This window comes from Eleginops maclovinus, chromosome 13, assembly GCF_036324505.1.
Source record: "Eleginops maclovinus isolate JMC-PN-2008 ecotype Puerto Natales chromosome 13, JC_Emac_rtc_rv5, whole genome shotgun sequence".
NCBI lineage: Eukaryota > Metazoa > Chordata > Actinopteri > Perciformes > Eleginopidae > Eleginops > Eleginops maclovinus.
Window position 1 is genome coordinate 10,436,312 of NC_086361.1, and position 15,099 is coordinate 10,451,410.

At 42.6% G+C, this 15,099-nt stretch overlaps 1 protein-coding gene across 8 annotated transcripts in view; it reads right to left on the reverse strand.

The window, feature by feature from the left end:
• Positions 1 to 15,099, reverse strand: part of ubap2l (ubiquitin associated protein 2-like) — a 24,434-nt gene continuing 9,335 nt past the window's right edge. For 3 of the 8 annotated variants that reach the window (XM_063899178.1, XM_063899181.1, XM_063899176.1), the window contains 22 exons: positions 14,910 to 15,016; positions 14,521 to 14,580; positions 14,363 to 14,415; positions 14,087 to 14,172; positions 13,440 to 13,620; positions 13,045 to 13,261; positions 12,651 to 12,940; positions 12,121 to 12,293; positions 10,965 to 11,085; positions 10,727 to 10,766; positions 10,428 to 10,614; positions 10,226 to 10,292; positions 8,967 to 9,282; positions 7,961 to 8,049; positions 7,800 to 7,853; positions 7,602 to 7,686; positions 6,971 to 7,188; positions 6,646 to 6,751; positions 5,338 to 5,463; positions 2,435 to 2,502; positions 2,121 to 2,315; positions 1 to 1,437 (listed from right to left, as the gene is read on the reverse strand). In XM_063899178.1, coding sequence (XP_063755248.1) covers positions 1,342 to 1,437; positions 2,121 to 2,315; positions 2,435 to 2,502; positions 5,338 to 5,463; positions 6,646 to 6,751; positions 6,971 to 7,188; positions 7,602 to 7,686; positions 7,800 to 7,853; positions 7,961 to 8,049; positions 8,967 to 9,282; positions 10,226 to 10,292; positions 10,428 to 10,614; positions 10,727 to 10,766; positions 10,965 to 11,085; positions 12,121 to 12,293; positions 12,651 to 12,940; positions 13,045 to 13,261; positions 13,440 to 13,620; positions 14,087 to 14,172; positions 14,363 to 14,415; positions 14,521 to 14,580; positions 14,910 to 15,016 — 2,935 coding nt within the window. In that variant the 3' untranslated portion in view covers positions 1 to 1,341. The remainder of the gene's footprint in view (positions 1,438 to 2,120; positions 2,316 to 2,434; positions 2,503 to 5,337; positions 5,464 to 6,645; positions 6,752 to 6,970; positions 7,189 to 7,601; positions 7,687 to 7,799; positions 7,854 to 7,960; positions 8,050 to 8,966; positions 9,283 to 10,225; positions 10,293 to 10,427; positions 10,615 to 10,726; positions 10,767 to 10,964; positions 11,086 to 12,120; positions 12,294 to 12,650; positions 12,941 to 13,044; positions 13,262 to 13,439; positions 13,621 to 14,086; positions 14,173 to 14,362; positions 14,416 to 14,520; positions 14,581 to 14,909; positions 15,017 to 15,099) is intronic. The other 5 variants (XM_063899182.1, XM_063899179.1, XM_063899180.1 and 2 more) reach the window with 4 other exon arrangements.

The following is a 15,099-nucleotide window of genomic DNA, read 5'->3' on the forward strand; positions in this document are numbered from 1 at the left end:
TAGTTTCTTAAAAGACATTCACATCCAAAATGATGAATATGTCTTTTTCTTGTTTATTTAATTAATATTTATATATTTTTACAAAATAAAAAAAATAAATGAAACGAAAAAGCTAACAAACTGCAAGGATTTGAGAAGGAAAAGAGAAAGCCATCGAACAAACAGGGACTACATACAGTACTTGTGTTTTTTTATATATGTACAAGACAAGTTTAACCATTTAAATTGTTTTTAAAACGCACAGTACAAAAAGAAAAATAAATCACTGACAAAAAACCCATAGTACAATTCTGTCCATCAGTATTCAACGCTGCAGGCTTCCTTACAATGGGGGACAGGTGGTGAAGCAGGGAGGAGGTGGGGGGCCTCAGAGAACTAGATACACTGGAAGGCAGATTGGGTGTGTATTGGCCTTGGAAATCATTCAACAACTCTTGCAGAATAGGTGGGGCCTTAATGCAACATATTTATAATTCATGGGAACAATTACTGTACAAGTGTGGGATAATGAAAAATTCTGTGCTAGGCAAAAAACAAAGCACAGTACACAACCACGGCCCCTTGTGTACAAACATGCACGCAGTCACATGACGAACACACTTTCCTCACAGTCCAAGCCAGTGAGTTTGTTAATATGTCTTTATATATAATATATCTATATTTGGTAAAAAATAAACTTCACAACTCTACCAATTTAGAGAATTGTTTTTTTTTTCAAACTTAAAATGACAAAAAAAACATTTAACAACAATCAAGCAAATTTTTGTGTTTGGGCCTTTTTTGTGTGTGGGAGGGAAAAGTTTCCACCAAAGTTAAAGAGTGGGAATTTGAGAGTGAGAAATACAAAACCAGCCTGTCCCCCCACCTTCAGATTTTACTTCATTCCTCCCCATCTGCAAGAAAAAAGGGGGAGGGGGAAGACTAAAAAAAGACAAATAGAGACCATACAGGAAACATTCATTCTTTTAGAAAACAGTTCTATGTTACATACAAGTCAAAGAAAAAAAAAAAAAAGGGGGGGGGGGTTTAACACGATACAAATTCCCAACACTCAATATTTCACCTTTTGACGGTGTATTTCTATAACCATTTAGCTTTGATCTCCCCTCTCTTCTAAGCCCTTCCTGCCCCTTCCACCCATCCATGCATCATTACAGTGCTCGTCCTCTCGGCACAGCACCTCCTCTGACCGCAGTCAGAGCGGCAGGAGTGCTGGGCCAAGAGACAGGGGCGGGATCTCTGCAGGAGGAAGAGGGAGTTTATATGTGGAGACCGTTTGCGGAAGGAGTGATGAGCCCCCTTCTAACTTCTGTTAACAGCGTGGGGGCCCGACAGTAGATGTTAGTTAGCCCCCCAGTTGTAGCTGTTGTATGCCGACTTGTTGATCTGAGACTTCTGCTGAATGGAGGCGTTCTGGCTGCGCTGTCCAGTGCCGCTCTGTGGGGAGAGAAAATAGTCATGTGTGAGCTGTCCATTAATGCAATGTCAAATATTGTCTTGACAAGTGACATGACAAACCCATAAACACTTTAGGATTAATCTGAAAATGTACATCTTTAAATCGGATTGCAAAAATGGACTGGACGTGACCTAAAAAGGCATGGACAAAACACAGGCTACAGTGTTCCTCCTAGGATTTGCTTTGTGACTAACCAATGAACACTCATTCTACCACCACACTAGATTCTGTCTTTGAATTTAAGACTTTATAATTTCCGTCTTATTTATCAGTTATTTGGGAAACCCCCATGAGTCCTCCTTAAAACCACAGCCGCATGAATTAGAGCAGTCGCACTACTTATTAAGGAAGCTGTTAGTCTGGTTCTCCCCTTATTTCCTCCCATCATAACAATGACTTATTAAAAAAACACAAATCTTGACTGTTGTGTTGCAACCGCATGCCAAATTAATCTCAGCACACAGGCTAAATGATGATGAATAAAAACATGAGTAACCGGTCAGTCCATATAACCTTTGATCATTTTAAACAAAAGAAAAGCAGAACTAAAAGCCATTAAGTATCTTTACTCCTTGATCCAGACTAACTAACCTGAACTATAGGTGTGAAATCAAGCTGCAACAGATTGAGAAAAACACAACAACAGAGGATTGTCCTGTACCTGTCCGTCCTGCTGCAGGTGGTGGTGCAGAATCTGAGAGTGGGGTTGTTGGTGAGGGGCCAGGATGTGCATGAAGGGGGCTGGGGCGTAGGCAGCGGCAGCCGGGGGGTTGATGGGTCCCCCGCTACCCAGAGCCGAGGGCAGGCTGAACGACGCTGCAGGCGTGCCAGCGTGGAAACCCTGCTTATCAAACGACTGCCGGGGGAAGTGAGACAAAATAAAATAACAAATATATTAAATTTTTGTTTGAGAAAATTGCATGGTTAAAATATTTCCTGTGAGGAAGGGCATGACTTTTTTTTTTGTGTAATTACCTGAGTCTTTGTGTAAACGGACCCTGAAATGTCTGGTACCCCCGTGTTGCTTGATGTCACAGAAACTCCTGCAGAGACAGAGGAGACAGCACACAGAATTAGACTAAAAAACACTGGGTATGCAAAAAGGGACTTAAGGATACCCGTTAACAAACCATGTCGAGCCAGATGAAAATCAGACTCTAACCAGCATTAATGCTAGATGAAGTGGTCAGAATAATGGTGCTCCAATCAAATCGACATTTGTTCTAAACATTTCCATCCGTGGTCTCTGAAAAGGTTCTAGCAAGGTTAGCAAGCAGTGCTACCAGGGCAACTTTGACGAGAGTGCGTTCGTGTTTATGTGACCACAGTTAGCCCCAACATTATAGTTTTGTGTACGGTGTTACAGTGCAGTGTGTGTGTGTATTGTTATTTGTGTTGAATAAGTGCTACAACTCTTCAAAACCCAAGCCAAGCTCCCTGGTCCTGCTACCCACCTGCTGATTATAATTCCCCGATTAGACCCCAAGTTAAAACAATACAGGGTCACTTGAGGTGGGCCGACCTTTAAGGTGGATCAGTTCTCAAACAGGTCTTTTTAATTATTTTTCTCTTTAAAATTTCAGGAAGAGCCCTGGAATAAAAATAAAAAGTCAAATCATATTTAAGTTGTGAATGCAACTAATTATATTTAATCAGCACACAATATCACATTTTACACACAGGCCTCTGAATCTAAAACCTTTTGTTGCAGAATTTGTGCTATTGGCAAAAATAGAATCAATATAATATAGTATCAGGATGAAACTCATTTACACCTCCAAGTGTTTAAAAGCTACTGCATGGCGGGCCTACACACATCAGTGCAAAAAAATATATAGCAGTACTGTATGATCGTTGTATAGAAGGGTAAATATGAGAGAGCTATACGTTTCCCGTCAATCATACAAATATAGCTGTCTATTCATTATTTAAACACTTGATTCACTTTTAATTGTTAAGAACAGTCCAAAAACAAATAAGGCTCAATGAAAAAAAAATATTGGAGCACTATTTCGTTAACAAGAAAAGTAATATGCAAAATTGTACAGAAAATATATTTACAGGAACACTGACTCCAATTCAAGAAAATCGCAGGAAAAGATTGGAAGAATCTTGGGAAATTTCAGGTATAAACATCTATGTCGGCACAAGTTCATAGATGTGAGAAGCATTTCCTTTCAGTGAGGAGTACAGTAAAGGATATAAAGAGGAATGAGATGAAGAAGAAGAGAGGTGAGAAAGATGGTTTAGCACAGGGGTGTCCAAACTTTTTTCACCGAGGGCCACATACAGAAAAATATATACGGAGAGCTGGGCCACTTAGAGGTGAATATTGTCTCAAAAGTTAAGTTATAAGTTAGCAAAACAAATCAAATGTAGGTGAATTCCATTATACTTTTAGAATTTGCAGAGGGCCGATTCAAAATGGCCTGCGGGCCGCATTTGGTCCCCGGGCCGTAGTTTGGACACCCCTGGTTTAGCAGCATATCAGTTTCATATCATATCATATCCGCAACAATATTCAAGTTCTTACTGTACCTGGTCGTTTAGCATGCCACAATGCCAATGGGATGTTTGGCATTTAAAGCCAAAGATGGAGAAACATCGTGATATTAGTACAAGTGATTTGAGATATTTACAGGCTGCACTAGTCACTTTATTTAAACCTGATAGCAATTGATTCAGACTTGTTCTGTGCAGAGCTGTTACTAGGTACAAGCCAAAAAAACAAACACACATAAAGCTCTTATTTGTCGGAGAAAGAACACAATCCGAAGATTAGGGAAGATACAGTGATCAATCCCACCTCGTTTCCATTTAGAACGCATTCTGTGTGAAGAACGAGATCAACATAAATGTGGAGATTCGCAGGTCGAACCAAAACCACCCAAGCTTGTTAGAAAATAACGCAATAACACGGGGGGGTCCACTCTCTCATTTTCAGTCGCGTGCATTTCCGCTTCGCTCTGTTCTCGTCTCAGACCTCAGTGCTAACCCTTAAGTGACAAGATAAGTGCCTTGCATTCAGAGTTAGTACTGTGGTTGAAGTGCCTAAGGAGCCGCCCAATTGCAATAGAAACCAAGGCTCGAACAAATCCACAACATGCCATCCGTTAAAACTGATGCACTAAACAATGTTTGGTCGAAATGTTTGACAGTTAATGGTCAATAATCAACATCTCTACTATAAAGTATTAAGTTGAAAGTTTGCGGGGTGGGTGAATATTTTTGTGAGGCTTTGATATTGGGCTGGGTGGGCGTGAGTCATAAAAAACTCTGACCCGTGCATCACTAGTGCATGCTGAATACTGCTGCAGCCACCACCCACTTAAAAAGCTCTTCAAATAGCACATTTACTAGCACAGCATTATATTACAAATAATAGATATTTTCTCAACCCCCTCTCTTGGACTGTAACCTACTCCACCCACAGGACAGTGAACTGGATTCTCTGGAGATGAACATACCAGCAATGACGACATGAATGAAGCGCAAGCAACACAGAGGGGAAAATGGGACAGCATCAACCAGGGCAACTCATCCGTTTATGGCAGCCAGTGCTCTCAGGCCCTGCCACATTTTGGACTCTAATCCTGATAATAACATACATGTCCAAAATGTAAAAGCCAGATTTAATTGATGACAAGTTGCCCTGGAACAGAACTGAAACGGACAGAACGGCTTTTAAGAGAGGCAGGCTGCATTGGACTGTCTAACAGCTGATGTAGTGTGACGGTCTTTCTGCAGCTCATCAGCGATGAGGCAAAGGAGCGAGAGCAGAGAAGGGGAGAAGGATGGTTGGTGACACAAGGAGGAAGACGGGAGGGACAGGTTTTTTGTTTTCCTTTTGCTTTCATTTGGCATGTGGCGGCACTCACCGACTCCCGGCCCGGTGACAGAGCTGGCTGGCTTGTTTTGTGCAGAAGCGGCAGCGGCCACAGCAGTGCCGTATCCGCCCTTACAGAAATCCCCACTCCCTGAAGCCTGGCCCACATCCTCATAGCCTGCAACAGTCAGACACACAGCCACAGCCCACAGCGTTAGACACACCAGGCAGGGGGGGCAGACCTGCTTCAAGCAGCATTTGCAGATAATTCAAAGCCTTCGTTTGAAACTGTGAACCACGTGGACAGGTTTTACTAAATTGGGACAATACAGATTGTGTCGAGTCCTTTAGGAAACTCTATACTTTATCATCGGAATGTTGACACTAAATGCATTGTCCCGTGTGGCAAAATCTGTCCATGTGGTTCACAGAAGGTCAGAATCCTCGCTGAGATTATTTGCAAATACTGTTTGACCCAAGTCTGAGGGAAGGAGGTGAGGGGAGTGAGGGGGCAGGCAGGGTGTGTGTATGTGGGAGGGGGAGTTGAGAGTGAGCTTGAGTTGAGTGATGGCAGAAAGCAGCAGATGGTGCAGCTTAGAACAAATAGGTGTAGCACATGTTGTGACCAGAGGTGGATGTTGAGTGATGAACTGAAGTATGAAAATAAAATCACCACTAAAACAAAACAAAGCAAGACATACCAGAAAGCACTTGGAAAATATGAATAAATGGGTTGAGAAGGGATTCATGTTAAGACATTTTGGAGGGTGATGGTTGTGCTGTTTGTTGATGTGTTGAAGATGAATGTGTGGGAAGGCGGTCGGTGTGTGTGTGTGTTATGGAAGGTGAAGCCTTGGGGTAAATGACAACGTTCTGAAATGAGCCAAGCAAGCTATGGAAGACAGCAGGAGACCGCTAATGTTGACCTATAGTGCCAGTCAGGTGCCTCTGTTCAAGCCCAACCCATCCTTTCCCATTCGGTTCTTATCGCAGACATGTTTCTGACATCTTCATTTTGTAAAGGACAATGAACACTGGGTACCAGACGCAGATGCATTTCCTAATAATCGGAAAAAGTTCAACCTCTTGATTAAATCATGCTCAATACTAAGACAGTTTGGTCAACAAGTGAGCCAGCATGCGAGAATGTGTTTTGAACTACAGGCAGATACCTTCAAACATAAATTAGAGTATTTACACAAGCATCATGTTTATGCTTGTAGATGCTGCAGAGCTCCAATAAAATACTAAGTCCACAACGATGGGAAATCAACACAGCACAGATTTATTGGTATGCAAGTGTATAGGACCTGCATGACACCTGCAACCATGCAGCTTTCTGTATCGTTTAGTGCCTTACCAGTGCTGTATCCATGGGAACCATAACCACTAGCCTGCTGGAAGGGTGTGGCTGAAGCATTGACGCCGACATTCACACCGTGCTGCTTTGACGAGGTAGGAGCCACCTGAACAAAAACAAAACCATGTAAAGTCAGCGAGAGGTAAGCAAATAGGGTCAGGAAGTACTCATAGTATAAGTCACAAAAATGCATTCTTATACAGTGACATCAAAGGGAAAGCGCTAAAAAAAAAATCATCTTTTCCCAATTGTGCACAAAGCAATGGTCAGTAAATGAAGCCAAAGAGTCAGCTAGCTTTTAGAAAGCATCTGCTGTGTCTCTCACCGGAAACACAGCAGGTCCGTACTGGAAGGTGTTGGGCAGGCCTGGCATGCCGGTGTAGTAGGGGAGGCTCGTGTAGCTGTAGCCGGGCGGCAGCGCTGGGTTGAGGAAGGGCTGCTGCGCGGTGTGATGCGTCTGCGTCTGGTTCTGTTGTGTCTGCGCTAATGTGGTGGCTGGAGACGGGGACGACGCATCACCTCGACCAAACTTTGATAAGTCACCTGCAAATACAGAATGGGATGTTACTGAAAGTACAAACGTCTACATGAGATCAAAACACAGTACATGAAAAGGAGATTAAGCAGGAAATCCTTAACTGCTGTTTGGAGGTTCCCTTTCTACTGGTTGTTGAAACATTAAAGCCTTGAAGGAACAACCAAAGCTTATCTCAGAAAGAAAATCGCCATTTCTAAATGTTAATTGTTTTAGCATTATACAGTATTTCATTCATTCTGATTATGAAAACCTTAAATATATAACCAAAACCACAGATACGTACTGCAAAAACGCTCCACATTTATTGTGAGGATAATCATACAATTCAAACGGTCCCAAACACAACACTGTTTCGACAACGGCAAACTGGAGAAAACGGTGAGCGTAGCTTTTAATGGACAATTGTTCGATGGCTCACCAGAGTAAGGGTTGTTGGTCAAGTTGCCGTCTCGGCCAGTCAGTGCTGTTGTGGGAGTTGCAAAGGGTGCGATGCTGTAATAATCCTGGAGAGAGAATATGTTTCTTTTCAAATACTGGACATGAAGCAGTCAATAATGGCTTGTGAATAATGTGTTTATTGCAGGAGTTGTTTTCTTTTACACAAAACAAAACTCACCAGCGGTATTCTTGTCTGCAGCATTTGTAGGTCATCGTAGCCGTACACCTGAGGCTGAAACATAGCAGGAAATGTGTTACTTTATAAACTATATAACAAACTCTAGCAAGTGCAGATAAAAAGCTCAGTTTGTATAAACAGTGGCTCTGGCAGAAACTCACAGGGTAGGCGTGCAGTAGTCCAGGGGCCATGATGTAAGGGTTGGGCAGTAGAGGGGGCACTCCAGGGGGCAGGTTTGGTGGAGCTTTCCCTGCATGCACAAAACAAGTAAACACAAACAATGCATTAGTTGGCCTTTCAAGCTTATTCTTAGATCTATTACAAATGCATTTATTTCTCAAACTAGCAAAGGCATGTACTGTGATTTTATGAAATCACTAAATATACAACTAGTTTTTAATGAACTTTTTCATGTGTAACATATTTCTCCCTGAGCTGCATCAGTAAATAACAACACCGCAATAAACTACTTGTTAAACTATGCACTGGCAGAGGGAGCAGAAGGGAAAACACATCGAATGTGTTAGAGAGAGAGAGAGACAGGCTTTAGGAGCAACCAAACAGTGAGAGGACTCAGAAGAATGGAAACCCTGGCAGTGACTGAGGAAATGGAAACCAATTGAAAAATGTCGCTAATACCAAATGAATGATTACATTCTGTAACTGGTTTTTGAATTACAAACCGCATAATACCCAAGCAATTTGAACCACTGTGTGCAGTAATGCATATAAATCTGTAAAACTACCTTAAAACCTCAGACCGCCATATTGGCTACACTAATCAGCATAACTCACACGCTGACTGGCACATCGTTTTTCAACTGGTCAAATAGATTTGTATTCCATCAGTGTGAAACAAAGGACAAAAATGACACAAGAAAAGCTTTACTAAATGCTCTTAATACACCCGGTGGCCAAACTCACATTTATAAAGAAAGTTAATATGGATGGATGTATAGTAGGTCATGCGTTACAGTGAAGTCCTGTCGCCAAATTACCAAGGCAACAATTAACTCACTGCTAATACAACCTATAGATCGACGGCCAAATTAAAGTAAGCAAAGCAGACGGTGTGAGGGAAAAGAAAATCTACAGTTTTTTATTTAGCAATTGCAAGAATGTTGAACTCTATTAAGAGGTGAAGGTGTCAAAGTGTTTATGTCTAACCTGAGGATGACGCTGAGCTGCGTGAGGAAGAGGAAGTCGCTGAAGAAGGAATTGCTGAGACTGCCGCGGACATTGAGGCGGCGGCGACTGCTGCAGCTTGAACACTCATGGAGGCGGGGTTAAGGCCCATGGCCAGGCTGCTGATAGGGCAGAGACCAGAGGGAGCTGAAACTGTGTTAGAGCCCACAGAGGGGGCCTGATGGGCCCCGTGGGACACTTGCGCTGAGGAAGAGGAGGGGACTGATGATGGCACCGCTGACACGGAGGAGGGGAAGTTGGAGCAGTGCAGGCTTGAGTCACCGTCTACGCTGGGATGCTGCAGAGACGGAAGGAGGAAGTTAAACAGATGTGGTTAGGACCGATGAGATTACATCTCCATTAGAGTTAATGGACATATGATTCGTTCATCTGCTATCACAGGAAATGACGCTTAGAGAAAGCTTAAGGAGATGGAGGGAGAAACACTGTCTAGCATAAGCATGTACACACACCTCACGGTTTCTTTTTGGTGAAACAACAACATCCAACCTACTCTTCAAGAGATCCACATGAGCTCCACATGCACCTGTGCACGCAACTTGGCACATGAAAGAATATGTTATGCAGGCTTCTAACCTGCATTGACAGTGAGACTCATGCCACTGACAAATTCCACATACAAAAATAGGACACCGACAGGGCACTGACAGATAGGACAGCCCAACAGAAGCACCGTGAAGAAGTCCTGGTGAAGCCATATGCTGCTGCTTTGAAGCACGTCTTATTGTGCTCTTGCAGTAGCCATACTTGGAGTGGTCAAAAAAGGATTAAGTAAGACTTGCATTACAGAAGGTTTGCTGAGAAGTGCCATTCTGTTTAAATACAGGAAAAGTAAGCTCAAATAACATCGCAACATTCAGAAAATGTTCTAATTGTTAAACTTCCATTATTCAAACTATTTTTTTCCTTCAAAGGTTTGCTGAAATATTTAAAGCAGTTATGTTTAGGATGATCCTGTACATGTGAAATCTGGATGAATTAATCTATATAGCATCTTAGAATTGAAGATAATATACTTTAAAGTTTTAATTAAAAAAGGGAAGTTCAGCTCAAATGTAGATTATTACACCTCATATGTGACTGTCAATGGAAGTGGCAAAAATAAAGGAAAGGTGCAGGTAAAAAGAGATGCAGCTTCATGCCCCAGCACATGTATGCAGAAAACAAGTTTGTTAAGGCCTGATTTTATGATAAATACAGAGGTAAAAATGAAATCTCACCATTAAGCTGGAGTTGGATGTCCGGACCGAAGACTGAGCTAGGCTGTTCTGCTGTGACTGGTGAGAGCTGTAAAAACAACAACAAGGTTCAGAGCTCAGAAGAGCACAATCAACTAATACTGGAGTTTTGATCACTGATAAACCGCAGTTACTATTTCCTTTCCTACATCACTGTGTGTGTGTTAATCAAGCATCATCTCACTTGTTGTGTTGAGGCAGGGGCAGGGTGCTTGGAGGCATGTCTTCACTGTGCCCCATACCGCTCAGAGATGTCTGATTGGATGAAGTCATCAAGGAGGCAGGGCCCGAGCCACTGTCAGTCCCCATGCTGGAGACAGGCGTGACTGAGTCAGACACCGGCCGAACTGATACTGCAGAGCCCGCTGTTGCTGAGGAGTGACAGAGAGAAAACACTATCGGAATAAATTCAATCTACAGTGATCAGGACATTCAAAAATGATTGTGGGAGAAAAACAAAACCCCTCGTATAGAGACACTTACCTTCCCCAGAATGTGTTCCGTGTATTGAACTGAAGCCATTCTGTAAAACCAACAATGTAGGTTAGCTCACAAGTTTCTATGGAAACAGGCCATTCACAAAAAGATGAAGGGGGATGGTTTTTGGGAAACATTTAAGCTATGCAGTGCATTTTAACAGCGTCATGTTCACACACACACACACACACACCTTATATGTTTTACCAGGTCTAAGTGATCAAGAGGGAGGCTTTGTCCTTACCTTGGGCTGCATGTCCTTCTGAGGGGAGGATGAAACTGAGGGGGGGTAGCGGCGTGTCTGAGGTGCTCTCTGATCGTACAGGTCCATCTGACTGGAGTTGGAAAGAGCTGGAGTTGACTCACTGCAGATCATAACGGTATTGAGAAGATGGCGTTCTTAGGGAACAATCAGTGGTTCTGACTTGAACATTAATAATAACCGCTTCCATTTTAGGGCTCTTTTAAAGACGAGAACACGACTTAATGAGGCTTCAAATATCTGTTATTTTAACGACTCAAATAAACGTATTAATGCTTCAATATTTTTCTTTCAACATGTTACGGAAAGACACCAAGGTGTGTAAAAATAAACTTCATCTTCAAAGTATAGAGTGGTGCAGGAACCGGTCCTAAAACCCGGAAGGGAGCATTTTACCACGTCCGGTTCCCTCGTCCCAGAGTCAATAGGATTTCTCCATAGGATTTTGGAAAATAGCTCGAAATAAGGTCTGTGGTTGACACAAACTTAAGAGACGGATCACGTTTTGTTCTATGACATTAAAAACATCAGCAGTGCAATACTGGTGATTTTAGAAGAGTTTACGTGTCTGAAAACCTTTGTTAACAAGTGTCTGAATATGACTACAGAAGTAGTCGAGGACGTTGTACGTCATTACGCCAAACACGTAGACACTCCCTTCTCAGTTTGTTAGCTCATCTTTGTAAAATGAAATCAGACTGGTAATTGAAACAGCCATGACTTCTAGTTTAATTCAGTGTGGCTAAAAGGAAAAGCTTTGTTAAAACATGCAAGCGCGTGCAAGTCAGTTGAAACGATCTTTAGTTGGCGTGGCGTTGAAGTCGTGCGACCCTGCTGTACTCGTCTGTAGGTGGTTTATAGCACAAAGTTAGCATTTTGCTTCTGGCGATTAGATTATGTACAATTTAAGATTTGAAAATGACATGTGGAGATTATCCGGATGAAAAAAGCGTGCATTTATCGAACAGGTTTGTTTTCTACAGATCTTATTTTTTACAATATTCCAAAATCAATGGAGAAATTGCATTGCTTTTTTGTTGAAGGAACCCATGCGCAGCTTACTTCCGGGTCGGCCTACCAAAATACATCATCCCTGCACCACTTTATTATGGTACTAAGTATTTGTGGATGTACCAACCTGCTGGGGCTAGTGTAGAGACTGTTCTGGACTTGGTGGGCTTGTGTGGTGGTGGCGGGGGGGGAATCGTAGTCTGGCAGAACCGGTTCCGACCCAAACTGCAGGGCTCCAAACTGAAGTTTGATGCCCGACATGTCTGATGAGCCAGGCATCTCTACTGCCATTGCCGGGATCTGAGGAAGATGAGGGGTAATTTAAAGAATATACCAAAATACTTTTGAGTCTTATGCAAAGATGATAAGGAGTCTTTTTATTTTGCAGAAACATGGCAGACGAAAGTAAATGTTTAAGTCGATGGCAAGAAGAAACGTTTAACAACTTATAGTTAATTTACCTTACATGTAAATTTGAAAAATATTTATAGTTTGTTTTAGTTGCTGTCCTTGGAGTGAGACCTAGATGCTTAGGAAAGATTTAGGCATTTACCCTTTTATCAAGTCATGTAAAGCAATACTCAGTCGTTGTCTGCTTGACTTATCGACGTCACATAGAGAACCTTTAGTATATCATTTATTTAATTCCGTTGTTACCTTTGTTGAGATGGAAGTCCTCTTCTTTTGCTGTTTGAGTTTGTGTTGCTGCAAAGGCAGAGGACTTGAACCCTGGGCATCTGAGGAACTCGGGGAAACTTGCTGACCTAGAGAGGGAATTGCTGCCATTTTGGGTAGAGAGGAGGCTGGCGGAGGCACCGCGTGGGGCGAGGGAGAAGACGAGGAGGAAGGAGGCAGGAAAACATCCAACATGGACGAGGTGGCGGTCTGGTAGGGCTGCCGCTTTGTAAAGGGCGAATGGACCGCTGACTCTGGCTGAGTCTTCATATCTGACAATGGAGAGTAGGAGAAAAAGTTAGTTAAGACCCCCTGACAGCAGTTCAGTTTTCTTTAACTTGCGAAAGAAGATCGAAGGAGATAATTGAGTAATTACAGTACGATGTCATCTCACCGTATTGTCCCAGTGAGGGTGCACTGGTGTCCCAGGAAGAATGGGTTGTGTTGGGGGGTCCAGTTTGGGAGTGCTGGGCTGCCAGCTGGGCCAGTGCCTGGGCTGTTTTATATTGCTCCAGGAACTGAGAGCCGGTTGTCCCCGTGCTGGCTCCTTTGGGTTCGCCGACCTCCCCGAAGCCCTTGCTCAGCATGCTGACCTGCAACAATAGCAGATTACCACAATAAAAAATAAAGTATTGATGCCACATGGGTGTCATTAAGACATGATTTCAATGGCTTTGTTCTATTCCAGTTTGGCTCAGAAATGGTCAAGATCAGAAAATTTAAATGTATTTTGCAGATATACAGAGGCAGGATATACTGAACACGTCTCACCACGCTGTGCTGGGTGTAAGGGGTGCTGGAGGATGTTTGGGAAAGTGGCACCCCTTGCTTGGAGTTGCTGAAAACCAGTGACTGGGACAAGGAGGAGGGCTGGGCGGCCTCCATTGGGGGGTTTTCTGTCTCTGAGGAGGAGGACGGGGGAGTCTTGCCCAGGAGCACCGCAAGGTCAATCCTAGAAAAATTAAAAAGATTTATTAAAAAAAGGAGGACATTTAAAATGAGGGATAGCTGGATAACAACCTTGGGGATCTGTTTCTACCAAATGAGAAAGTATCTTTCCCTCCTAAAACAACCAAGCTGCTAAAATTATATTCGAAAGGAAGGACTCAAGACATCCATAAAACACCATGCCCAGACCGTAAAACAGCTACACACAGCTCAAAATATGATTTTCTCATGCAATATTGCTGCTACAGGGAAGGCTAATGAATGGTATTAGATGGAAATCTGAATCAGTAATTTTGTCCATTTTGTAAAAATTTAATTTCATCGTCCAACCTAGACCTTTATTTTCACAAAGGCTCCAACCACTAATCATGCAGGAAGACTTGACTTGTATTTGAACAAGTAAACAATTGAAGCAAGTAAATAAATAATTCTCTTTAGCAATAAGTCATAAAAGTGTGTATGTGACCCACCTCTGTCCTTTGGTGATGGTAACATTCTCTTGAGGCAGAGGCACAGAGGCCACGCTGGAAGCTGTGAATATCTTCGTCTCTGAAAGCTGCAGAAAAAGAGAAAGTGGAAGAACTTATAGCTGGAATAACCAAACATATCTCAATGCATTGATATCCATTGTTGCGTGACTGAATCAACGTTTAACTTTGTTGTAACTTCAGATTTGTGTTTAGAGGTTTTTATTTAATATATTTTGAGCTAAATTGTGTCGTGCGGTCTATCCCACTAACACTCACATCCTCATTCCAGTCCTCAGTGCCCCACTCCTCAGTGGCAGTCCGCCAAGCGCCTGTGATTCAGAGGGAAACGGTTCAATACCGTGAAGACCAGCAAAGAGATACTCAAACAGAATGGGGGATGCATACAAACAACAAAGAAGTAAAGATGGGTTTACCAGGAGCAGAGTCAAACTTGGGCGGGTAATTTGTTCCCTCCGCTGGAGCGTATTCCGACCCTGGAGAAAAAAGACAGACATCAAAGTTAAATCTAATAAAGAGAGATGAATTCACTTGGACAAACATTGATATGGGTGTAAAGAACCAAGAGGATTACAATGTGTCCAGGACTTTAAGTTTTTGTAAACATTGTGCATGGTTGATGAAGCTTTAGCGCCCAGCATCAAAGAGCAAGTGTCCTTTGAACGCAAGTGCACCTTCCGATCGTCGTAACAGCAGGAGCTTCTTTTGGAAGCCGATTAAGATTTTCAAAGTAGTAAACAGATGCTTCATTGATAAGATTAACTCCTCTTATTGGAATGTATCTTCTCTTAATAAATCAACTTACTAGCTTCCTCCTCAAGCTCCCCACTTCCTGTGTTATTCCAGGTGCTGCCCCCACCGTAGTTTTCATCTGTCTGGGCTGGCTCCGCGTAGTCGGCAGGGTTGAATGTTCTGCGGAAGAGAGCGATAAGAGGGCTTAATAGAAAATCAAGTGTATGTACAGACCAACAGCTGAAGGTCTGTCAGCACTACAA